General features: G+C 42.6%; 2 protein-coding genes across 2 annotated transcripts in view; one reads left to right on the forward strand and one right to left on the reverse strand.

The window, feature by feature from the left end:
* Positions 1–27,367, forward strand: part of LOC135473766 (ATP-binding cassette sub-family C member 4-like) — a 144,871-nt gene that overhangs the window by 33,078 nt on the left and 84,426 nt on the right. Inside the window, exons 7-8 of the mRNA XM_064753653.1 lie at positions 96–154; positions 2,277–2,361. The gene's annotated coding sequence lies outside the window, so the exon portion shown is untranslated. The remainder of the gene's footprint in view (positions 1–95; positions 155–2,276; positions 2,362–27,367) is intronic.
* LOC135473717 (uncharacterized) lies at positions 23,011–26,160 on the reverse strand. The gene is made up of 4 exons (XM_064753582.1): positions 26,152–26,160; positions 24,993–25,232; positions 24,663–24,902; positions 23,011–24,351 (listed from the first exon to the last, which is right to left on the reverse strand). Exons 1-4 carry the CDS (start codon positions 26,158–26,160, stop codon positions 23,011–23,013), a joined length of 1,830 nt encoding a protein of 609 aa, XP_064609652.1.

The following is a 27,367-nucleotide window of genomic DNA, read 5'->3' on the forward strand; positions in this document are numbered from 1 at the left end:
CAATGGGTGCCCTTAAGTGACACCTCTTTAAACCGTGCCTGATCTCCATTTTTACCTGCCACTTACCTGGAGCATTGTTTTGTGTAATTCTCAAGGTGACAAAAGATGCGGCTCACACATCTTACCAGACAAGGAGGCACTGCGAGCTATCCAGGTAAGGTTATCCTATTTGTGGTTATGTTACATATAAATCTGTTAGCAGGCAATTATGTAGATTAGTCAGTTAACAACTGCGATGTAGGTTAGTCATTTAGCAAGCTGCAATGTAGATTAGTCATTTAGCAGACTGTGATGTAGATTAGTCAGTGAGCAAGCTGCCATGTAGAGTATTCAGTCAGAGGCTGTGATGTAGATTAGTCAGCACACTGTGATGTAGATTAGTCAGCAGGCTGTGATGTAGATTAGTCAGTTAGCAGGCTGTGGTGTAGTTTAGTCAGCAGGCTGTGATGAACATTAGTCAGCAGGCTGTGATGTATAGTAGTCAATTAGGTGGCTGTGATATATATGAGTTAGCAGGCTGTGTTGTATATTAGTCAGCTAGCAGGCTGTGATATATATGAGTTAGTTAGCAGGCAGTGTTGTATATTAGTCAGTTAGCAGGCTGTGATGTATGTATGTTAGCAGGCTGTATTGGATATTAGTTAGCAGTTATTGAAGTATGTACATCAGTTAGCAGCCTATGAAGTATATTAGTCAATTAACAGGCTGTGAAGTATATTAGTCAGTTAGCAGGCTATGTTGTATAGTAGTCAGCTGTCTGTGATGTATATTTGTCTATTAGCAGACTGTGATGTATATTTGGCCGGGAATGTCTATTAGCAGACTATGAAGTATATTTGGCCGGGAATGATCATACACTATTGAAACCTGGCGGACAGGAATAGTCATCACTTAATGAAACCTGGTGGCCAGGAAAGTCATGCAGTTAATGAAATGTGGCTGACAGGAATAATGCACTTAATGAAACCTGGTGGCCAGGAATAGTCATGCAATTAATGAAACCTGGTGGTCAGGAATAGTCATGCAATTAATGAAATGTGGCTGACAGAAATAGTCATGCACTTAATGAAACCTGGTGGCCAGGAATAGTCATGCACTTAGTAAAACATGGTGGCCAGGAATAGTCTATGCACTTAATGAAACCTGGCAGATAGGAATAGTCATGCACTTAGTGAAATGTGACAACCAGAAATAGTCATGCAATTAATAAAACTTGGCAGACAGGAATAGGCATACAATTATTGAAACCTGGTGGCCAGGAATAGTCATGCACTTAATGAAACCTGGTGGCCAGGAATAGTCATGCACTTAATGAAACCTGGTGGACAGAAATAGTCATGCACTCAATGAAACCTGGTGGCCGGGAGTGATCATGCAATTAATGAAACCTGGTGGCCAGGAATAGTCATACACTTAATGAAACCAAGGATAGTTTGACTGTATTTAAGTTGATGTTTGTAGATAAAGAATTGAGAATGACAGCAATAATTGTGAGTATGAAGATTGGTTGCTTATCCTGCTAGTATTTTCATGCGGAGGCTATAACCTGTAACAGAGGCTGTAAGTTGGCATTCATGTTTGTTTGATATTTATGCAGCTTGTATGGCAGTTGTACACGACAAAACAAGGCAGTAAACATCATGAGCTCTTACTCAAGAAAAAGCAGTTAAAAATGTATGTGTAAGAGTTGATTATGGCTTAAGTTGTCCCTCAAAGGGTCGGGAACAACAGGTGAGCTGTAAACCTCAGTGTCACCTGTCACACTTCAGTAGATATCAGCAGCTCACACAGGCCATAGATGATTGATGTCTTTAATGTCGACAAAGTGTCTAAGCATTATATGCCTCTGTCAGTAATAATGTTACCTGTACTGGTTGTTTCGTATAATTTGCAAATTTGTACCTAGCAGTCATCAGTAATATTACACCTGTACTGGTTATTACATATGGTTATCAAAGTCTTAATTATACTGCTGTAAATTATATTACACGTGTACTAGTTATTATACGTATGATTGTCAAAGTCTTAATTATGCCGCTGTCAGTGATAATACATCTGCACTGGTTATGATGGACATATTTACCTGGCTATTTTCCTGAGGGGAAGGGGATATGTAAATGGAGGGCAGGTAAGGAAGTGAGTTGGTATTTGTGAGCAGGTGTTTTGAGCTGATGTGATGTTGACTGTCAACAGGGCAACAGTGACACACAGCAAACTCCCCACTTCCCCTGGCCCTCAGTGGTTCCTTCTATCCTCACTCTTTCATGTTCATTTAGGGAATCTTGTGGGGAGGTAACTAGCTGAGAGAAAAATCACAGAGGGAGAAGACATGGACATCTGGATCTGAGTGAGGACACACAGGTGAGTGAATGGCCTAGTCTTCTCTTTAATCCGCATGTTCCCATATAATTAAATCTTGGACTTTCAGAAATTTTAATGCAAGTGACAGAAAAAAGAATGGTGACTCAAAAGGGAACACACCTTCCTCAATGTTAGGTTTTTAAAAAAAAATTATTTCTGTACCATAAAACATATTTGTATGTACATGTATCTAATTGAATTGGTTTTTTGTGCACATGTTGTTCACAGCAGGTAATCATATGATAATCTTTTTCAAAATGTAATCTCTGTATTCAGTCCATTCATGAGGACTAACCTTTCTCTATATTCAATCCATTCGTGAGGACTAACCTTTCTCTATATTCAATCCATTCGTAAAGACTAACCTTTCTCTCTATTCAATCCATTTATAAGGACTAACCTTTTTCTATATTCAATCCATTCATGAGGACTAACCTTTCTGTATATTCGATCCATTCGTGAGGACTAACCTTTCTCTATATTCAATCCATTCGTAAAGACTAACCTTTCTCTCTATTCAATCCATTTATAAGGACTAACCTTTTTCTATATTCAATCTATTCATAAGGACTAACCTTTCTCTATATTCAATCCATTCATGAGGACTAACCTTTTCCTCTATTCAATCCATTCATGAGGACTAACCTTTCTCTATATTCGATCCATTTGTGACGACTAACCTTTCTCTATATTCAATCCATTCGTAAAGACTAACCTTTCTCTCTATTCAATCCATTCATAAGGACTAACCTTTTTTCTATATTCAATCCATTCATAAGGACTAACCTTTCTCTATATTCAATCCGTTCGTAAGGACTAACCTTTCTCTATATTCAGTCCGTTCGTAAGGACTAACCTTTCTCTATATTCAATCTGTTCTTAAGGACTAACCTATCTCTATATTTAATCCATTCTTAAGGACAAACCTTTCTCTCTACTTTGTAAGGACTAACCTTTCTCTATATTCAATCCATCCATAACTTGAGAATGGAACAAACATAGCTCATTATCTTAAAAGCATCACATTTCTTTGTTTATTTAAAAGCCAATTAATGGACCATACAAGTATAACAGACCTCTAGCTAGCATCCAACTAGCCTATTATATATCACCATTAGACAGTCATGTTTTTTTTTTGACACTTTAGTTAGACATCGGTTTGTCTAGGTATGTTTACATTTAACCCAAATTAACTTTACTTTCACCTTACAGTCACTATCTATTTGTATATATTTCTAAATGCCTACTATTCATCTGTATTGTATTTTATTGTGTAGACATGTACTCTGAGTGTAAACTAACAAACAATACTGTGTGAGGGTAAAACATATGGAAGCCTTTATGTGTGAAGGTAAAACATGTGTAGGCCTGTATAAGTAATGATACTGTGTGAAGGTAAAACATGTGTAGGCCTGTATAGGTAATGATACTGTGTGAAGGTAAAACATATGTAGGCCTGTATAGGTAATGATACTGTGTGAAGGTAAAATGTGTAGGCCTGTATACGTAATGATATTGTGTGAAGGTAAAACATGTGTAGGCCTGTATACGTAATGATACTGTGTGAAGGTAAAACATATGTAGGCCTATATAGGTAATGATACTGTGTGAAGGTAAAACATGTGTAGGCCTATATAGGTAATGATACTGTGTGAAGGTAAAACATGTGTAGGCCTATATAGGTAATGATACTGTTTGGATGTAGAACATGTGTAGGCCTGTATAGGTAATGATACTGTGTGAAGGTAAAACATGTGTAGGCCTATATAGGTAATAATACTGTGTGAAGGTAAAACATGTGTAGGCCTGTATAGGTAATGATACTGTTTGGAGGTAGAACATTGTGTACACGGGTAATGATACTGTGTGAAGGTAAAACATGTTTTAGGCCTATATAGGTAATGATACTGTGTGAAGGTAAAACATGTGTAGGCCTGTATAGGTAATGATACTGTTTGGAGGTAGAGCATGTATATAAAGGTGATGATACTGTATAAAATGTAGAATATGTGTACATGGACCTGTTATGACACTGTTTGTTGGAGATAGAACACATGTATATAGGTAATGATACTGTTTGATTTTTTTTTTTTTTTTTTGATTGGTGTTTTTACACCGTACTCAAGAATATTTCACTTATACGATGGTGGCCAGCATTATGGTGGGTGGAAACCGGGCACAGCCCGGGGGAAACCCACGACCATCCGCAGGTTACTGGCAGACCTTCCCACTTACGGCCGGAGAGGAAGCCAGCTTGAGCTGGACTTGAACTCACAGCGACCGCATTGGTGAGAGGCTCCTGGGTCATTACGCTGCGCTAGCGCGCTAACCGACTGAGCCACGGAGGCCCCGATACTGTTTGAAGGTAGAACATGTGTATATTGGTGATGATACTATTTGGAGGTAGAGCATGGGTAATGACACTGTTTGGAGGTAGAATATTGTGTCTATGGGTAATGATACTGTTTGGAGGTAGAACATGTGTCTATGGGTAATGATAGTGTTTGGAGGTAGAACATTGTGTACATGGGTAATGATACTGTTTGGAGGTAGAACATGTGTCTATGGGTAATGATACTGTTTGGAGGTAGAATATTGTGTCTATGGGTAATGATACTGTTTGGAGGTAGAACATGTGTCTATGGGTAATGATAGTGTTTGGAGGTAGAACATTGTGTACATGGGTAATGATACTGTTTGGAGGTAGAACATTGTGTACATGGGTAATGATACTGTTTGGAGGTAGAACATGTGTCTATGGGTAATGATACTGTTTGGAGGTAGAATATGTGTCTATGGGTAATGATACTGTTTGGAGGTAGAATATTGTGTACATGGGTAATGATACCGTTGTTTTGCACATGGGTAATGATGCTGGTTGGAGGTAATGATTCAGGTTGAAGCATTAGGGATGTTTTGATCATCACAAGACATGTTGCTATGATGAAAAGTCATCATTGGGATGTAACTTTGATCATCACAAGGCATGTTGCTGTGACTAGAAGTCAACATTAGGGATGTAGTTTTGATCATCACTAGACACATTGATATGACTAGAAGTCACTGTTAGGGGTGTTGTTTTGATCATGATGGGACATGTTGATATGACCAGAAGTCAACATTAGGAATGTAATATTGATCATGATGAGACCTGTTGATATCACTAAAAGTCAACATTAAGGGTGTAGTTTTGATCAAGGAGAGATATGGTGATATGATGAGAAGTCCTCATTATGCACTGTGCTGTTGTTTTGATCATCATGTCAACATTACGCACTGTACTGTTGTTTTGATCATCATGTCAACATTATGTACTGTACTGTTGCTTTGATCATCATGTCAACGTTACACACTCTACTGTTTTGATCAGCATGTCAACATTACGCACTGTATTGTTGATTTGATCATCATGTCAACATATCGCACTGTACTGTTGCTTTGATCATCATGTCAACGTTACGCACTCTACTGTTGTTTTGATCATCATGTCAACATTACGCACTGTACTGTTGTTTGATCATCATGTCAACTTTAGGCACTGTACTGTTGTTTTGATCATCATGTCAACATTACGCGCTGTACTGTTGTTTTGATCATGTCAACTTTACGCACTGTACTGTTGTTTTGATGATCATGTCAACATTACGAACTGTACTGTTGTTTGATCATGTCAACTTTACGCACTGTACTGTTGTTTTGATGATCATGTCAACATTACGAACTGTACTGTTGTTTTGATCATGTCAACTTTACGCACTGTACTGTTGTTTTGATTATCATGTCAACATTACGAACTGTACTGTTGTTTGATCATCATGTCAACGTTAGGCACTCTACTGTTGTTTTGATGATCATGTCAACATTACGCACTGTACTGTTGTTTGATCATCATGTCAACTTTACGCACTGTACTGTTGTTTTGATTATCATGTCAACATTACGAACTGTACTGTTGTTTGATCATCATGTCAACGTTAGGCACTCTACTGTTGTTTTGATGATCATGTCAACATTACGCACTGTACTGTTGTTTTGATCATCATGTCATCATTAGGGTTGAGAGATACATCTAGGTATGAGGATATATCACAGTATTATCTAGGTGTTTAGCAGAAGCTACACGGTTCTGTTTAAGGCCACCATGACATTGTGTGGATTTAGTGAGTGAGCTTGAGCTGTGAGTGAGTGAGTGCTTTTCGTTTAATGTCATATTTTTTTTCATTCATATGACAATGAAGGATTCCTTACAGCGCATGTAATGTGCCTCTTTGTTGCGGACGGATTTCCACCGCTTTTTTATCTAGTGCTGAGGTGGCTTAGTGAAGGCAAGTAAGGCGCCATGTCTGAGCCATTATACTGATACGGGTCAACCAATCATTGCACTATCCCCTTCATGCTGAATACCAAGAGAGGAAGTTACAACATCCTCTTCTACAGTCTTTGGTGTGACTCGACCCAGAATTCACCATGGATCTACTGCTCCCGAAGTGGACGCTCTGTGCTGTCGAGGCGGGTGCAGTTAGAGCTGTATGTGGGCTCTCAAGTCAGATGAAGAACTTGTTCATTCACCTGGCTGTTTCTAGTGTCTGACTGATCAAGACTTGACCGCATGACAAAACGTTTAAGCATCCAGTGGTCTTTCTACATGTTTTTTTTTTTTTTTTTAGCTTTATGGATCTGATCTCACTTGCCAATTCCCACTTTGAGAAGAGCATGTTCAATATGGTGAGGTATTGTAAAGTGTTAACTTAAAACCAGGAACTGATACTGCTTTCTTAAAATGCCTTTTTCACCTTATATGCTGCCTAGGGGCCTCTGTGGCTCAATTGGTTAGGGTGCTAGAACAGCATAATGACCAAGGAGCCTATCACTAATGAGATTACTGTGAGTTTAAGTCCAGCTCATGCTGGCTTCCTCTCCAGCCGTATGTGGGAACATCTGTTAGCAACCTGTGGATGGTCCTGGGTTTCCATTAGAGCTATGCCTAGTTTCCTCCCATCATAATGCTAGGCGGCATTGTATAAGTGAAATATTCTTGAGTTCGGCGTTAAACACCAATGAAATAAATAAATATATACACGCTGCCTGAGTTTTATCTGAATGTACAAGGATAAAGAAAGTATCCATCTGAATATACAAGGATAGAGAGAATATCCATCTGAAAATTAAAATTAGAACTGGAGTTAGCTTTATAAATGGTTGTGGGTTTATATATACATGTATGTCTATGTAGGTCTAAAACTTGAATGTACATGTATAGCTATCACCTTTCTTCAACTTTGTAAATGTCAGAGCCGCTGTTCCACAGCAATGATGCAGTGAAATAGCTGTTAATAGGAATCTTTGTTTTGTGTAGTATGGTCTATTTCTGAGAGGAAGAGTTCTGTATTGATGTAGGTATATGTACATGTATGATCATCAATGTTGCCAATTTTACAAGGCCATGTTTGGTGTGTAGTAGATATCATCGTAGTTCCACATTGTCTAAGGATTATATCAGAAAGATAAAAAAATATTTGCTTCTGAATATCTGGTATAGTTTATGAGGTGGGCATAGGCAAAATATCAGCTCAGTCTGTCTGTCATATAAACTCGATCCTTTTTTAAGCTCACTTTTTCTGCTGACAACAGGTTTTCTTTGTGGAACAATGTTCAACAGTTCTGAGAGTTATGTATTTAAGGGTAGCAGCCAAAACTGATGGGTTATTTTGGTACAGTTGCAATGACCACTATTGAAACGAAGTTCCAATGTGTTGTGCTGGGAAACTAAAATTTAGTTATTTTTTTCATAAAACTGGTTGTTAATGTGGCAGTGTTTATTCAAATCTCCGCAATTACTGCCTCGAATCTGCATTCTTGAAAATATCAGTATCTGTTCATGATCCTCCTGCAAACATATGCCTCTCTGCATGGCTGCCAGAATGTGTATATCTCTTATATTACATGGGAATAAACAAGGTCACCTCTTCTCTCAACTTTAGAGGAAATATCTAATAAATCTTTTAGCAAAGAACTTCAGTTTCCTTTACTTTGTTTGGCTAGATAGATGGAAGTTTTTTCCTTGTGTTTCCTGTGTGTATAGTTGGTTTGTGTCAACAAGCCTCTGAAATCTCCATTCAGCTGTTCAGCAGGCTCAAGCCTATAGTGGATGGACTCTGTGGGGTAGGGGAAGGACTCTGTGGGGGTAGGGGATGGACTGTGGGGGTAAGGTCATCACTGTGTTAATTACATGTCCATTCAGCTGTTCAGCAGGCTCAAGCCTGTAGTGGATGGACTCTGTGGGGGTAGGGGAAGGACTCTGTGGGGGTAGGGGATGGACTCTGTGGGGGTAAGGTCATCACTGTGTTAATTACATGTCCATTCAGCTGTTCAGCAGGCCCAAGCCTGTAGTGGATGGACTCTGTGGGGTAGGGGATGGACTCTGTGGGGGTAGGGGATGGACTGTGGGTGTAGGGTCATCACTGTGTTAATTACATGTGAGAAACAAGTGAGGTACCAGGTAAGGGGTACTCTGCAGGGGTAAGGTCATCACTGTGTTAATTACATGTCCATTCAGCTGTTCAGCAGGCCCAAGCCTGTAGGGGAAGGACTCTGTGGGGGTAGGGGAAGGACTCTGTGGGGGTAGGGGATGGACTGTGGGGGTAAGGTCATCACTGTGTTAATTACATGTCTATTCAGCTGTTCAGCAGGCCCAAGCCTGTAGTGGATGGACTCTGTGGGGTAGGGGATGGACTCTGTGGGGGTAGGGGATGGACTGTGGGTGTAGGGTCATCACTGTGTTAACTACATGTCTATTCAGCTGTTCAGCAGGCCCAAGACTGTAGTGGATGGACTCTGTGGGGGTAGGGGATGGACTGTGGGGGTAAGGTCATCACTGTGTTAATTACATGTCCATTCAGCTGTTCAGCAGGCCCAAGCCTGTAGTGGATGGACTCTGTGGGGTTAAGGTCATCACTGTGTTAATTACTTGTGAGAAACAGGTGAAATTGCCAATAATTGATTGTGTCCATAGTGTGGCACAAACCTTATCCCTGCTGGATACCCACCTGATTCATAACTTTTTTTAGTGAAAGGACTGAACACTGAAGTACAATTTAATTTACGGTTGATGTGTTAAGGATTTGGATTGGAACTAGTATTTTTTTTAATTAAAAGTTTCCTTTCAGAAATTTTCAGTTGAAAGTTTGTTTTATTAGAGGGTGAGGTGTTTTTACTGTTTTTGTTTTATTGAAAATCAATCAAATCTCCAGGTGGAATTTATGTTTTATTTGAAAATTTATTTTCGTAGTTGTCCAAGTTTGGGATAATTGATGCTGTAATAAGCTGTAATAAGAACACTGTCACAAGTATACATGTACACTTAGCTCAGCTTGTACAGGATAGTAGAGACACAGGCCTGCACATTTTCACAAGAATACATTTACACTTAGCTCAGCTTGTACAGAATAGTAGAGACACAGGCCTGCACATTGTCACAAGCATACCTGCACATTGTCACGGGAATACATGTACACTTTAATTGCTCAGCTTGTACAGGATAGTGGAGACACAGGCCTGCACATTGTCACGGGCATACATGCACACTTTAATAGCTCAGCTTGTACAGGATAGTGGAGACACAGGCCTGCACATTGTCACGGGCATACATGTACACTTTAATTGCTCATCTTGTACAGGATAGTAGAGACACAGGCCTGCACATTGTCACGGGCATACATGTACACTTTAATTCCTCAGCTTGTACAGGATAGTGGAGACACAGGCCTGCACATTGTCACGGGCATACATGTACACTTTAATAGCTCAGCTTGTACAGGATAGTAGAGACACAGGCCTGCACATTGTCACGGGCATACATGTACACTTTAATAGCTCAGCTTGTACAGGATAGTGGAGACACAGGCCTGCACATTGTCACGGGAATACATGTACACTTTAATTGCTCAGCTTGTACAGGATAGTGGAGACACAGGCCTGCACATTGTCACGGGCATACATGTACACTTTAATAGCTCAGCTTGTACAGGATAGTGGAGACACAGGCCTGCACATTGTCACGGGCATACATGTACACTTTAATAGCTCAGCTTGTACAGGATAGTGGAGACACAGGCCTGCACATTGTCACGGGCATACATGTACACTTTAATTGCTCAGCTTGTACAGGATAGTAGAGACACAGGCCTGCACATTGTCATGGTCATACATGTACACTTAGCTTAGCTTGTACAGTATAGTAGAGACACAGGCCTGCACATTGTCATGGTCATACATGTACACTTAGCTCAGCTTGTACAGAATAGTAGAGACACAGGCCTGCACATTGTCACAAGCATACCTGCACATTGTCACGGGAATACATGTACACTTTAATTGCTCAGCTTGTACAGGATAGTGGAGACACAGGCCTGCACATTGTCACGGGCATACATGCACACTTTAATAGCTCAGCTTGTACAGGATAGTGGAGACACAGGCCTGCACATTGTCACGGGCATACATGTACACTTTAATTGCTCATCTTGTACAGGATAGTGGAGACACAGGCCTGCACATTGTCACGGGCATACATGTACACTTTAATTCCTCAGCTTGTACAGGATAGTGGAGACACAGGCCTGCACATTGTCACGGGCATACATGTACACTTTAATAGCTCAGCTTGTACAGGATAGTAGAGACACAGGCCTGCACATTGTCACGGGCATACATGTACACTTTAATTCCTCAGCTTGTACAGGATAGTGGAGACACAGGCCTGCACATTGTCACGGGCATACATGTACACTTTAATAGCTCAGCTTGTACAGGATAGTGGAGACACAGGCCTGCACATTGTCACGGGCATGCATGTACACTTTAATAGCTCAGCTTGTACAGGATAGTGGAGACACAGGCCTGCACATTGTCACGGGCATACATGTACACTTTAATTGCTCAGCTTGTACAGGATAGTAGAGACACAGGCCTGCACATTGTCATGGTCATACATGTACACTTAGCTTAGCTTGTACAGTATAGTAGAGACACAGGCCTGCACATTGTCATGGTCATACATGTACACTTAGCTCAGCTTGTACAGGATAGTAGAGACACAGGCCTGCACATTGTCATGGTCATACATGTACACTTAGCTCAGCTTGTACAGGATAGTAGAGACACAGGCCTGCACATTGTCACGGGCATACATGTACACTTTAATTGCTCAGCTTGTACAGGATAGTGGAGACACAGGCCTGCACATTGTCACGGGCATACATGTACACTTTAATTGCTCAGCTTGTACAGGATAGTAGAGACACAGGCCTGCACATTGTCACAAGAATACATTTACACTTAGCTCAGCTTGTACAGAATAGTAGAGACACAGGCCTGCACATTGTCACAAGCATACCTGCACATTGTCACGGGAATACATGTACACTTTAATTGCTCAGCTTGTACAGGATAGTGGAGACACAGGCCTGCACATTGTCACGGGCATACATGCACACTTTAATAGCTCAGCTTGTACAGGATATTGGAGACACAGGCCTGCACATTGTCACGGGCATACATGTACACTTTAATTGCTCAGCTTGTACAGGATAGTAGAGACACAGGCCTGCACATTGTCACGGGAATACATGTACACTTTAATTCCTCAGCTTGTACAGGATAGTGGAGACACAGGCCTGCACATTGTCACGGGCATACATGTACACTTTAATAGCTCAGCTTGTACAGGATAGTAGAGACACAGGCCTGCACATTGTCACGGGCATACATGTACACTTTAATAGCTCAGCTTGTACAGGATAGTAGAGACACAGGCCTGCACATTGTCACGGGAATACATGTACACTTTAATTCCTCAGCTTGTACAGGATAGTGGAGACACAGGCCTGCACATTGTCACGGGCATACATGTACACTTTAATAGCTCAGCTTGTACAGGATAGTGGAGACATAGGCCTGCACATTGTCACGGGCATACATGTACACTTTAATAGCTCAGCTTGTACAGGATAGTGGAGACACAGGCCTGCACATTGTCACGGGCATACATGTACACTTTAATTGCTCAGCTTGTACAGGATAGTAAAGACACAGGCCTGCACATTGTCATGGTCATACATGTACACTTAGCTTAGCTTGTACAGTATAGTAGAGACACAGGCCTGCACATTGTCATGGTCATACATGTACACTTAGCTCAGCTTGTACAGGATAGTAGAGACACAGGCCTGCACATTGTCATGGTCATACATGTACACTTAGCTCAGCTTGTACAGGATAGTAGAGACACAGGCCTGCACATTGTCACGGGCATACATGTACACTTTAATTGCTCAGCTTGTACAGGATAGTAGAGACACAGGCCTGCACATTGTCACGGGAATACATGTACACTTTAATAGCTCAGCTTGTACAGGATAGTAGAGACACAGGCCTGCACATTGTCACGGGCATACATGTACACTTTAATTGCTCAGCTTGTACAGGATAGTAGAGACACAGGCCTGCACATTGTCACGGGAATACATGTACACTTTAATAGCTCGGCTTGTACAGGATAGTAGAGACACAGGCCTGCACATTGTCACGGGAATACATGTACACTTTAATTGCTCAGCTTGTACAGGATAGTAGAGACACAGGCCTGCACATTGTCACGGGCATACATGTACACTTTAATAGCTCAGCTTGTACAGGATAGTAGAGACACAGGCCTGCACATTGTCACGGGCATACATGTACACTTTAATTCCTCAGCTTGTACAGGATAGTGGAGACACAGGCCTGCACATTGTCACGGGCATACATGTACACTTTAATTCCTCAGCTTGTACAGGATAGTAGAGACACAGGCCTGCACATTGTCACGGGAATACATGTACACTTTAATAGCTCAGCTTGTACAGGATAGTGGAGACACAGGCCTGCACATTGTCATGGTCATACATGTACACTTAGCTCAGCTTGTACAGGATAGTGGAGACACAGGCCTGCACATTGTCACGGACATACATGTAGACTTTAATAGCTCAGCTTGTACAGGATAGTAGAGACACAGGCCTGCACATTGTCATGGTCATACATGTACACTTAGCTCAGCTTGTACAGGATAGTAGAGACACAGGCCTGCACATTGTCACGGGCATACATGTACACTTTAATAGCTCAGCTTGTACAGGATAGTGGAGACACAGGCCTGCACATTGTCACGGACATACATGTACACTTTAATAGCTCAGCTTGTACAGGATAGTAGAGACACAGGCCTGCACATTGTCATGGTCATACATGTACACTTAGCTCAGCTTGTACAGGATAGTGGAGACACAGGCCTGCACATTGTCATGGTCATACATGTACACTTAGCTCAGCTTGTACAGGATAGTGGAGACACAGGCCTGTACATTGTCACGGGCATACATGTACACTTTAATAGCTCAGCTTGTACAGGATAGTAGAGACACAGGCCTGCACATTGTCATGGTCATACATGTACACTTAGCTTAGCTTGTACAGGATAGTAGAGACACAGGCCTGCACATTGTCATGGTCATACATGTACACTTAGCTCAGCTTGTACAGGATAGTAGAGACACAGGCCTGCACATTGTCATGGTCATACATGTACACTTAGCTCAGCTTGTACAGGATAGTAGAGACACAGGCCTGCACATTGTCACGGGCATACATGTACACTTTAATAGCTCAGCTTGTACAGGATAGTAGAGACACAGGCCTGCACATTGTCATGGTCATACATGTACACTTAGCTCAGCTTGTACAGGATAGTAGAGACACAGGCCTGCACATTGTCACGGGCATACATGTACACTTTAATAGCTCAGCTTGTACAGGATAGTGGAGACACAGGCCTGCACATTGTCACGGGCATACATGTACACTTTAATAGCTCAGCTTGTACAGGATAGTAGAGACACAGGCTCGCACATTGTCACGGGCATACATGTACACTTAGCTTAGCTTGTACAGGATAGTGGAGACACAGGCCTGCACATTGTCACGGGAATACATGTACACTTTAATAGCTCAGCTTGTACAGGATAGTGGAGACACAGGCCTGCACATTGTCACGGGCATACATGTACACTTTAATAGCTCAGCTTGTACAGGATAGTAGAGACACAGGCCTGCACATTGTCACGGGAATACATGTACACTTTAATTCCTCAGCTTGTACAGGATAGTAGAGACACAGGCCTGCACATTGTCACGGGCATACATGTACACTTTAAGAGCTCAGCTTGTACAGGATAGTGGAGACACAGGCCTGCACATTGTCACGGGCATACATGTACACTTTAATAGCTCAGCTTGTACAGGATAGTAGAGACACAGGCCTGCACATTGTCATGGTCATACATGTACACTTAGCTCAGCTTGTACAGGATAGTGGAGACACAGGCCTGCACATTGTCATGGTCATACATGTACACTTAGCTCAGCTTGTACAGGATAGTGGAGACACAGGCCTGCACATTGTCACGGGCATACATGTACACTTTAATTGCTCAGCTTGTACAGGATAGTGGAGACACAGGCCTGCACATTGTGACGGGAATACATGTACACTTTAATAGCTCAGCTTGTACAGGATAGTAGAGACACAGGCCTGCACATTGTCACGGGCATACATGTACACTTTAATAGCTCAGCTTGTACAGGATAGTAGAGACACAGGCCTGCACATTGTCACGGGCATACATGTACACTTTAATAGCTCAGCTTGTACAGGATAGTAGAGACACAGGCCTGCACATTGTCACGGGAATACATGTACACTTTAATAGCTCAGCTTGTACAGGATAGTGGAGACACAGGCCTGCACATTGTCACGGGAATACATGTACACTTTAATAGCTCAGCTTGTACAGGATAGTGGAGACACAGGCCTGCACATTGTCATGGTCATACATGTACACTTAGCTCAGCTTGTACAGGATAGTAGAGACACAGTCCTGCACATTGTCACGGGCATACATGTACACTTTAATAGCTCAGCTTGTACAGGATAGTAGAGACACAGGCCTGCACATTGTCACGGGCATACATGTACTCTTTAATAGCTCAGCTTGTACAGGATAGTAGAGACACAGGCCTGCACATTGTCATGGTCATACATGTACACTTAGCTCAGCTTGTACAGGATAGTGGAGACACAGGCCTGCACATTGTCACGGGCATACATGTACACTTTACTAGCTCAGCTTGTACAGGATAGTGGAGACACAGGCCTGCACATTGTCATGGTCATACATGTACACTTAGCTTAGCTTGTACAGGATAGTAGAGACACAGTCCTGCACATTGTCACCTGTATACATGTACCCTTAGCTCAGCTTGTACAGGACAGTAGAGTACACAGGCCTTCTGCCCTTGGCAGAGTTCAGCACAGATCTTAACTTACAGATTGACCACCGTGGTTCGCCTGGACATGTTTAGAATGTTTTAGGGAGAGTAAGAATACCTGAAGGGCGGTTGAAACAAAGTTTTTTGAAGCACTGTGGATCTTTTAGCATAATACTTAATTATGAAAAGAACTAAGTCGGATGTGTGAACAAAAAAATATAATTAATGTCTGAGGAAAACTTGAAGTTCAAATTTACATTCCATAGTACATCTGCACATGGCTTTGTTCCAGGTTGAAGTGTCAGTGTTTGCAAACCTTGGTGACTGTTCATTGTCTGTTTTGTGTGATAAGGCCATAGAGTGAATTTTCTTAGAGACATGAACAAACCACACACGATCACTGTCTTTCAAGGTCTGTTTGGTGACTTAAGTTACTGTATGTATTGAACTGTTTGAATGAACTGCCAACCTCAAATACACCTCCACCTCTCCAGACATTCCCTGCACATTTCTACAAACTAGATGTGATGTCTCTTTATATTTGAGCAGTGTTAACACTTGGATGTTGAGTCCTCCCCTAAGTTCTGGCTGTTAAATGACTTTTGAATCTTCCTAAATTCACCAAGTGGTATTCCTCATATTATTCTTTTCAAGTGAGATCATATTTTCAAAATGCACTTGATTTTGAATCAGCAGCTATTGTAAAGTATATGTGACTTGCATGTGTAAATTGAGTTTGAAATCAGGTGATGAAATGCCATTTTATAGCGGTATGTGTCACCAGACATACTTGTAGGTGGCATCATTTAACAAGCTGGTCCAGCCTACTGTGTGTCACCAGACATACTTGTAGCTGGCATCATTTAACAAGCTGTTCCAGCCTACTGTGTGTCACCAGACATACTTGTAGGTGGCATCATTTAACAAGCTGGTCCAGCCTACTGTGTGTCACCAGACATACTTGTAGGTGGCATCATTTAACAAGCTGTTCCAGCCTACTGTGTGTCACCAGACATACTTGTAGGTGGCATCATTTAACAAGCTGGTCCAGCCTGCTGTGTGTCACCAGACATACTTGTAGGTGGCATCATTTAACAATCTGGTCCAGCCTTCTGTGTGTCACCAGACATACTTGTAGGTGGCATCATTTAACAATCTGGTCCAGCCTACTGTGTGTCACCAGACATACTTGTAGGTGGCATCAATTATCAAGCTGTTCCAGCCTACTGTGTGTCACCAGACATACTTGTAGGTGGCATCATTTAACAATCTGGTCCAGCGTACTGTGTGTCACCAGACATACTTGTAGCTGCCATCATTTAACAATCTGGTCCAGCCTGCTGTGTGTCACCAGACATACTTGTAGGTGGCATCATTTAACAAGCTGGTTCAGCCTGCTGTGTGTCACCAGACATACTTGTAGGTGGCATCATTTAACAAGCTGGTCCAGCCTACTGTGTGTCACCAGACATACTTGTAGGTGGCATCATTTAACAAGCTGTTCCAGCCTACTGTGTGTCACCAGACATACTTGTAGGTGGCATCATTTAACAAGCTGGTCCAGCCTGCTGTGTGTCACCAGACATACTTGTAGGTGGCATCATTTAACAAGCTGGTCCAGCCTACTGTGTGTCACCAGACATACTTGTAGGTGGCATCATTTAACAAGCTGGTCCAGCCTACTGTGTGTCACCAGACATACTTGTAGCTGCCATCATTTAACAAGCTGGTCCAGCCTACTGTGTGTCACCAGACATACTTGTAGGTGGCATCATTTAACAATCTGGTCCAGCCTACTGTGTGTCACCAGACATACTTGTAGGTGGCATCATTTAACAAGCTGTTCCAGCCTACTGTGTGTCACCAGACATACTTGTAGCTGCCATCGTTTAACAATCTGGTCCAGCCTACTGTGTGTCACCAGACATACTTGTAGCTGCCATCGTTTAACAAGCTGTTTCAGCCTACTGTGTGTCACCAGACATACTTGTAGGTGGCATCATTTAACAAGCTGGTCCAGCCTACTGTGTGTCACCAGACATACTTGTAGGTGGCATCATTTAACAAGCTGGTCCAGCCTACTGTGTGTCACCAGACATACTTGTAGGTGGCATCATTTAACAAGCTGGTCCAGCCTACTGTGTGTCACCAGACATACTTGTAGGTGGCATCATTTAACAAGCTGGTCCAGCCTACTGTGTGTCACCAGACATACTTGTAGGTGGCATCATTTAACAAGCTGGTCCAGCCTACTGTGTGTCACCAGACATACTTGTAGGTGGCATCATTTAACAAGCTGTTCCAGCCTACTGTGTGTCACCAGACATACTTGTAGGTGGCATCATTTAACAAGCTGGTCCAGCCTGCTGTGTGTCACCAGACATACTTGTAGGTGGCATCATTTAACAATCTGGTCCAGCCTACTGTGTGTCACCAGACATACTTGTAGGTGGCATCATTTAACAAGCTGGTCCAGCGTACTGTGTGTCACCAGACATACTTGTAGGTGGCATCATTTAACAAGCTGGTCCAGCCTACTGTGTGTCACCAGACATACTTGTAGCTGCCATCATTTAACAAGCTGGTCCAGCCTACTGTGTGTCACCAGACATACTTGTAGGTGGCATCATTTAACAAGCTGGTCCAGCCTACTGTGTGTCACCAGACATACTTGTAGGTGGCATCATTTAACAAGCTGTTCCAGCCTACTGTGTGTCACCAGACATACTTGTAGGTGGCATCATTTAACGATCTGGTCCAGCCTACTGTGTGTCACCAGACATACTTGTAGCTGGCATCATTTAACAAGCTGGTCCAGCCTACTGTGTGTCACCAGACATACTTGTAGGTGGCATCATTTAACAAGCTGGTCCAGCCTACTGTGTGTCACCAGACATACTTGTAGGTGGCATCATTTAACAATCTGGTCCAGCCTACTGTGTGTCACCAGACATACTTGTAGCTGCCATCGTTTAACAAGCTGGTTCAGCCTGCTGTGTGTCACCAGACATACTTGTAGCTGGCATCATTTAACAAGCTGGTCCAGCCTGCTGTGTGTCACCAGACATACTTGTAGGTGGCATCATTTAACAAGCTGGTCCAGCCTACTGTGTCAACAGACATACTTGTAGCTGTCATTGTTTAACAAGCTGGTCCAGCCTACTGTGTGTCACCAGACATACTTGTAGGTGGCATCATTTAACAAGTTGGTCCAGCCTGCTGTGTGTCACCAGATATACTTGTAGGTGGCATCATTTAACAATCTGGTCCAGCCTACTGTGTGTCACCAGACATACTTGTAGCTGGCATCATTTAACAAGCTGGTCCAGCCTACTGTGTGTCACCAGACATACTTGTAGCTGCCATCGTTTAACAAGCTGGTTCAGCCTGCTGTGTGTCACCATACATACTTGTAGCTGCCATCGTTTAACAAGCTGGTCCAGCCTACTGTGTGTCACCAGACATACTTGTAGCTGGCATCATTTAACAAGCTGTTCCAGCCTACTGTGTGTCACCAGACATACTTGTAGGTGGCATCATTTATCAAGCTGTTCCAGCTTGCTGTGTGTCACCAGACATACTTGGCTGCTATCATTTAACAAGCTGGTCCAGCGTACTGTGTGTCAACAGACATACTTGTAGCTGTCATTGTTTAACAAGCTGGTCCAGCGTACTGTGTGTCACCAGACATACCTGTAGCTGCCATCATTTAACAAGCTGGTCCAGCCTGCTGTGTGTCACCAGACATACTTGTAGCTGGCATCATTTAACAAGCTGGTCCAGCTTGCTGTGTGTCACCAGACATACTTGTAGCTTCCATCATTTAACAAGCTGTTCCAGCTTGCTGTGTGTCACCAGACATACTTGTAGCTGCCATCATTTAACAAGCTGGTCCAGCGTACTGTGTGTCACCAGATATACTTGTAGCTGCCATCGTTTAACAAGCTGGTTCAGCCTGCTGTGTGTCACCAAACATATTTGTAGCTGGCATCGTTTAACAAGCTGGTCCAGCCTGCTGTGTGTCAGCAGACATACTTGTAGCTGCCATCATTTAACAAGCTGGTCCAGCCTGCTGTGTGTCACCATACATACTTGTAGCTGCCATCATTTAACGTGCTGGTACTTGTAGCTGGCATCATTTGACAAGCGGGTGCAGCCTGCTGTGTGTCACCAGACATACTTGTGGCTGCGATCATTTAACATGCTGGTACTTGTAGCTGGCATCATTTAACAAGCTGGTCCAGCCTGCTATTTGTCACCAGACATACTTGTAGCTGCCATCGTTTAACAAGTTGGTCCAGCCTGCTGTGTGTCACCAGACATACTTGTAGCTGCCATCGTTTAACATGTTGGTCCAGCTTGCTGTGTGTCACCAAACATACTTGTAGCTGCCATCGTTTAACAAGCTGGTCCAGCCTGCTGTGTGTCACCAGACATACTTGTAGCTGCCATCAGTTAACATGCAGGTACTTGTAGCTGCCATTGTTTAACAAGCTGGTCCAGCCTGCTGCGCGTCACCAGACATACTTGTAGCTGCCATCATTTAATGTGCTGGTACTTGTAGCTGGCATCATTTAACAAGCTGGTCCAGCCTGCTGTGTTACCAGACATACTTGTGGCTGCCATCATTTAACATGCTGGTACTTGTAGCTGGCATCATTTAACAAGCTGGTCCAGCCTACTGCATGTCACCAGACATACTTGTAGCTGCCATCATTTAACAAGCTGGTCCAGCCTGCTGCATGTCACCAAACATACTGGTAGCTGGCATCGTTTAACAAGTTGGTCCAGCCTGCTGTGTGTCACCAGACATACTTGTAGCTGCCATCATTTAACAAGCTGGTTCAGCCTGCTGTGTGTCACTAGACATACTTGTAGCTGCCATCGTGTAACAAGCTGGTCCAGCCTGCTGTATGTCACCAGACATACTTGTAGCTGCCATCGTTTAACAAGCTGGTCCAGCCTACTGCATGTCACCAGACATACTTGTGGCTGCCATCTTTCAACAAGCTGGTTCAGCCTGCTGCATGTCACCAGACATACTTGTAGCTGCCATCGTTTAACAAGCTGGTCCAGCCTGCTGTGTGTCACCAGACATACTTGTAGCTGCCATCGTTTAACAAGCTGGTCCAGCCTGCTGTGTGTCACTAGACATACTTGTAGCTGCCATCGTGTAACAAGCTGGTCCAGCCTGCTGTGTGTCACCAAACGTACTTGTAGCTTCCATCATTTAACAAGCTGGTCCAGCCTACTGCATGTCACCAGACATACTTGTGGCTGCCATCTTTCAACAAGCTGGTTCAGCCTGCTGCATGTCACCAGACATACTTGTAGCTGCCATCGTTTAACAAGCTGGTCCAGCCTGCTGTGTGTCACCAGACATACTTGTAGCTGCCATCGTTTAACAAGCTGGTCCAGCCTGCTGTGTGTCACTAGACATACTTGTAGCTGCCATCGTGTAACAAGCTGGTCCAGCCTGCTGTGTGTCACCAAACGTACTTGTAGCTTCCATCATTTAACAAGCTGGTCCAGCCTACTGCATGTCACCAGACATACTTGTGGCTGCCATCTTTCAACAAGCTGGTTCAGCCTGCTGCATGTCACCAGACATACTTGTAGCTGCCATCGTTTAACAAGCTGGTTCAGCCTGCTGTGTGTCACCAGATATACTTGTAGCTGCCATCGTTTAACAAGCTGGTCCAGCCTGCTGTGTGTCACCAGACATACTTGTAGCTGCCATCGTTTAACAAGCTGGTCCAGCCTGCTGTGTGTCACCAGACATACTTGTAGCTGCCATCGTTTAACAAGCTGTTCCAGCCTGCTGTGTGTCACCAGACATACTTGTAGCTGCCATCGTTTAACAAGCTGGTCCAGCCTACTGTGTGTCACTAGACATACTTGTAGCTGTCATCTTTTAACAAGCTGGTCCAGCCTGCTGTGTGTCACCAAACATACTTGTAGCTGCCATCGTTTAACAAGCTGGTCCAGCCTGCTGTGTGTCACCAGACATACTTGTAGCTGCCATCGTTTAACAAGCTGGTCCAGCCTGCTGTGTGTCACCAGACATACATGTAGCTGCCATCGTTTAACAAGCTGGTCCAGCCTGCTGTGTGTCACCAGACATACTTGTAGCTGCCATCGTTTAACAAGCTGGTCCAGCCTGCTGTGTGTCACCAGACATACTTGTAGCTGGCATCGTTTAACAAGCTGGTCCAGCCTGCTGTGTGTCACCAGACATACTTGTAGCTGCCATCGTTTAACAAGCTGGTCCAGCCTGCTGTGTGTCACCAGACATACTTTTAGCTGCCATCACCAGTCCCCAGCATTCTGAGCTAACAAGTAAATTTTAGCCAACTGTATTACTGTATGTTGTTGCCATTGATCAGAAGGTATTAGCAAATATAGATGGCTTTTACTGAGTTTAAGTGTGAGATTTACGTGTAGCTTGGATATGATCTCTCTATAATTGAAATGCAACCAGGAATAACCAAATGAAACTTTCTGCCATCCATTATAGGGTGTGTAAATTTAAAATTTAAAATTATTAATAAACATGAATAGGATTATCATGATGAACCTGTGCAGCAGTGAAGCATCCCAGTTCTCCACGAAATGATTTTGTTACCAAGTTCACTACTTGTTTTGTTCACTGCTGTAAATGTGTCCACATCAACTGACTCAGTGCTTGTTTCTGCTCTAAGGTCCATGCCCACACCTATTTGCTAGTTCTGGATATGGTTCATTGACAGGGCCTTGGTGCCATGACATCTGACAGGTTTTGTTTTATCTTGGTACCATTATAGTCATTTAGATCTTACAATCCCGGCACTGAGAATCTTAAATACAATACGTCTTGTTATTCCTCTGTAGGCTTGTTTGTGTTTCTCATCTTGTCTCAGGTGTCTTGTTTTTCCTTTTTGGTAGTTAGCTGAGAGTTGATCAAAGCTCAGGTAGGTAGCTGAGAGTTGAGCAGAGCTCTGGTAGATAGCTGAGAGGTGATCAAAGCTTAGGTAGGTAGCTGAGAGTTGATCAGAGCTCTGGTAGATAGCTGAGAGGTGATCAGAGCTCAGGTAGTTAGCTGAGAGATGATTGGAGCTCTGGTAGATAGCTCAGAGATGATCAGAGCTCTGGTAGATAGCTGAGAGATGAGCAGAGCTCAGGTAGTTAGCTGAGAGATGAAGAGTGCTCTGGTAGATAGCTGAGAGTTGATCATAGCTCTGGTAGATAGCTGAGAGATGATTAGAGCTCTGGTAGATAGCTGAGAGTTGATCAGAGCTCAGGTAGTTAGCTGAGTTGATCAGAGCTCTGGTAGATAGCTGAGAGATGATCAGAGCTCTGGTAGTTAGCTGAGAGATGATCAGAGCTCTGGTAGTTAGCTGAGAGATGATCAGAGCTCTGGTAGATAGCTGAGAGAGTATCAGAGCTCTGGTAGATAACTGAGAGGTGATCAGAGCTCTGGTAGATATCTGAGAGATGATCAGAGCTCAGGTAGTTAGCTGAGAGATTATCAGAGCTCAAGTAGTTGGCTGAGAGTTGATTAGAGCTCTGGTAGATAGCTGAGAGTTGATCAGAGCTCAAGAAGTTAGCTGAGAGATGATCAGAGCTCTGGTAGATAGCTGAGAGATTATCAGAGCTCTGGTAGATAACTGAGAGGTGATCAGAGCTCTGGTAGATATCTGAGAGATGATCAGAGCTCAGGTAGTTAGCTGAGAGATTATCAGAGCTCAAGTAGTTAGCTGAGAGTTGATTAGAGCTCTGGTAGATAGCTGAGAGTTGATCAGAGCTCAAGAAGTTAGCTGAGAGATGATCAGAGCTCTGGTAGATGACTGAGAGATAAGCAGAGTTCAGGTAGTTACCTGAAAGATGATCAGAGCCCTGGTAGGTAGCTGAGAGATGATCAGAGCTCTGGTAGATATCTGAGAGATGATCAGAGCTCTGGTAGTTAGCTGAGAGATTATCAGAGCTCAGGTAGTTAGCTGAGAGTTGATTAGAGCTATGGTAGATAGCTGAGAGTTGATCAGAGCTCAGGTAGGTAGCTGAGAGATGATCAGAGCTCAGGTAGTTATTTGAGAGTTGATCAGAGCTCTGGTAGATAGCTGAGAGATGATCAGAGCTCTGGTAGATAGCTGAGAGATGATCAGAGCTCTGGTAGATAGCTGAGAGTTGATCATAGCTCTGGTACATAGCTGAGAGACGATTAGAGCTCAGGTAGTTAGCTGAGAGTTGATCATAGCTCTGGTAGATAGCTGAGAGACGATTAGAGCTCAGGTAGATAGCTGAGAGTTGATCAGAGCTCAGGTAGTTAGCTGAGAGTTGATTAGAGCTCTGGTAGATAGCTGAGAGATGATCAGAGCTCTGGTAGGTAGCTGAGAAATGATCAGAGCTCAGGTAGTTATTTGAGAGTTGATCAGAGCTCTGGTAGATAGCTGAGAGATGATCAGAGCTCTGGTAGATAGCTGAGAGATGATCAGAGCTCTGGTAGTTGGCTGAGAGATGAACAGAGCTCTGGTAGATAGCTGAGAGGTGACCAGAGCTCTGGTAGATAGCTGAGAGATGATCAGAGCTCAGGTAGATAGCTGAGAGATGATTAGAGCTCTGGTAGATAGCTGAGAGATGACCAGAGCTCTATCAGATAGCTGAGAGATGATAAGAGCTCTAGTAGTTAGCTGAGAGATGATCAGAGCTCTGGTAGTTAGCTGAGAGTTGATTAGAGCTCTGGTAGATAGCTGAGAGTTGATCAGAGCTCAGGTAGGTAGCTGAGAGATGATCAGAGCTCTGGTAGATAGCTGAGAGTTGATTAGAGCTCAGGTAGATAGCTGAGAGATGAGCAGAGCTCTGGTAGTTAGCTGAGAGATGATCAGAGCTCTGGTACATAGCTGAGAGATGATCAGAGCTCTGGTAGATAGCTGAGAGATGATCAGAGCTCAGGCAGTTACCTGAGAGATGATCAGAGCTCTGGTAGATAGCTGGGAGATGATCAGAGCTCTGGTAGATAGCTGAGAGATGACCAGAGCTCTGGTAGATAGCTGAGAGATGATCAGAGCTCTGGTAGATAACTGAGAGATGATCAGAGCTCTGGTAGATAGCACAGAGATGATCAGAGCTCTGGTAGATAGCTGAGAGATGATCAGAGCTCTGGTAGTTAGCTGAGAGATGACCAGAGCTCTGTTAGATAGCTGAGAGATGATCAGAGCTCTGGTACATAGCTGAGAGATGATCAGAGCTCTGGTAGGTAGCTGAGAGATGATCAGAGCTCAGGTAGTTACCTGAGAGATGATCAGAGCTCTGGTAGATAGCTGGGAGATGATCAGAGCTCTGGTAGATAGCTGAGAGATGATCAGAGCTCTGGTAGATAGCTGAGAGATGATCAGAGCTCTGGTAGATAACTGAGAGATGATCAGAGCTCTGGTAGATAACTGAGAGATGATCAGAGCTCTGGTAGATAGCTGAGAGATGATCAGAGCTCTGGTAGTTAGCTGAGAGATGACCAGAGCTCTGTTAGATAGCTGAGAGATGATCAGAGCTCAGGTAGATAGCTGAGAGTTGATCAGAGCTCAGGCAGTTAGCTGAGAGATGATCAGAGCTCTGGTAGATAGCTCCCGACACCTCTGTGGTAAGCTTTTGACAAGGGGCAGCTAACATTGACAAAATGCTAGAAAATGTCAACAGAGAAGCAAATATTGCCCTAGCTCCATGGGAATCTAGACACCAGTGCAGTAATGATTTTAATATGAGTTATATTGTTTTTCAGGACATGGATGGAAGTATGTCTGCAGAGATATGACTCACTTTTTTGGGAAGGTCTGCTGGCAACCTGCGGATGGTTGTGTGTTTTCCCCATGTTCTGCTGGGTTTCCTCCCACCATAATGGTGGCCGCTGTTGTATAAATGATATAATCTTGTGTATATCATAAAACACCAGTGAAATAAGTAAATAAATATAACTTTTGTCTTCTCTTATTTGCCATTGGTTATGAAGTAATTGGTAATAAATGGGACACATGTATGAAACTTAATCTATATTGTCTTACTTCATGTGTGTTAGATGTCCTTATGTGAATTAGATGGTGTTTGTTGTAATGATCAATTAAAGCTTTTCAGGATTTCTTTAATATTAAATAATTATTATTAGTTATTAAATAATTTAAACATTTCTTTTAAGTTGGTCAAAGTTTCACTACATTTGTGGCTAGTTTTTGGAAAAATCATTAAGTCTGTATTTAACATGAATCCACATTTCCACATAAGCCTAATTAGATGGTTCATTTTGAAGTGAGTATGACTTGACTTTTGCATGACTTCATATAGCCCTGACCATGTCAGCAACTGTTACCTTTTGCATGACTTCATATAGCCCTGACCATGTTAGCAACTGTTACCTTTTGCATGACTTCATATAGCCCTGACCATGTTAGCAACTGTTACCTTTTGCATGACTTCATATAGCCCTGACCATGTTAGCAACTGTTACCTTTTGCATGACTTCATATAGCCCTGACCATGTTAGCAACTGTTACCTTTTGCATGACTTCATATAGCCCTGACCATGTTAGCAACTGTTACAACGCCTCTATTCTTGCACCTGTTCATAATGCTTAACTAATAGGCATGCAAGGTAAATGGCAATAGTCAAATTCTTGTTGTACTATGTTAGACATAAAATTGTTTGGAGCTTTAATGTTGATAGACAACCTGAACATTGTTAATTGATTTTTGTTTTTAAGTCCCAGGTGTTTTGAGTTCTGTGCTTTTTTGTTAGTGAATACAGGTATAAAAAGTATGTTTATTAATAACTGCATAAAATGCTATAAAAGTGTACCTCTTACTGTACGAGTAGTAATTAATGGAGTAATTGTTATTCTTGACATTTTCTGACCTAATTAGCACTGACTGTGTGAAGATGATCGATGTTGGTGACCTGTATAGAACTGACACAAGGGGTGAAAAAATGAGCAAAAACATTTGCTTGACAACAGAGTGAACAGGGTTATAACTGATTTGTGATAAAGGTATATACATGGACATGTGTACATTTATATAGGACAGGATTATAACTGACTTTTGATATCAGTACGTACATGTGTACATTTATATAGGACAGAATTATAACCAACGTTTGATACCAGTACGTACATGTGTACATTTATATAGGACAGAATTATAACCAACGTTTGATACCAGTACGTACATGTGTACATTTTTATAGGATAGGATTATAACTGACATTTGATACCAGTATGTGCATGTGTACATTTATATAGGACAGAATTATAACCAACGTTTGATACCAGTACGTACATGTGTACATTTATATAGGACAGGATTATAACTGACATTTGATACCAGTATGTGCATGTGTACATTTATATAGGACAGAATTATAACCAACGTTTGATACCAGTACGTACATGTGTACATTTTTATAGGATAGGATTATAACTGACATTTGATACCAGTACGTACATGTGTACATTTATATAGGACAGGATTAGAACCGATGTTTGATACCAGTACGTGCATGTGTACATTTATATAGGACAGGATTAGAACCGACATTTGATACCAGTACGTGCATGTGTACATTTATATAGGACAGGATTAGAACCGATGTTTGATACCAGTACGTACATGTGTACATTTA

The sequence above is a fragment of the Liolophura sinensis genome, chromosome 8 (assembly GCF_032854445.1).
Source record: "Liolophura sinensis isolate JHLJ2023 chromosome 8, CUHK_Ljap_v2, whole genome shotgun sequence".
NCBI classification, from domain to species: Eukaryota; Metazoa; Mollusca; class Polyplacophora; order Chitonida; family Chitonidae; genus Liolophura; species Liolophura sinensis.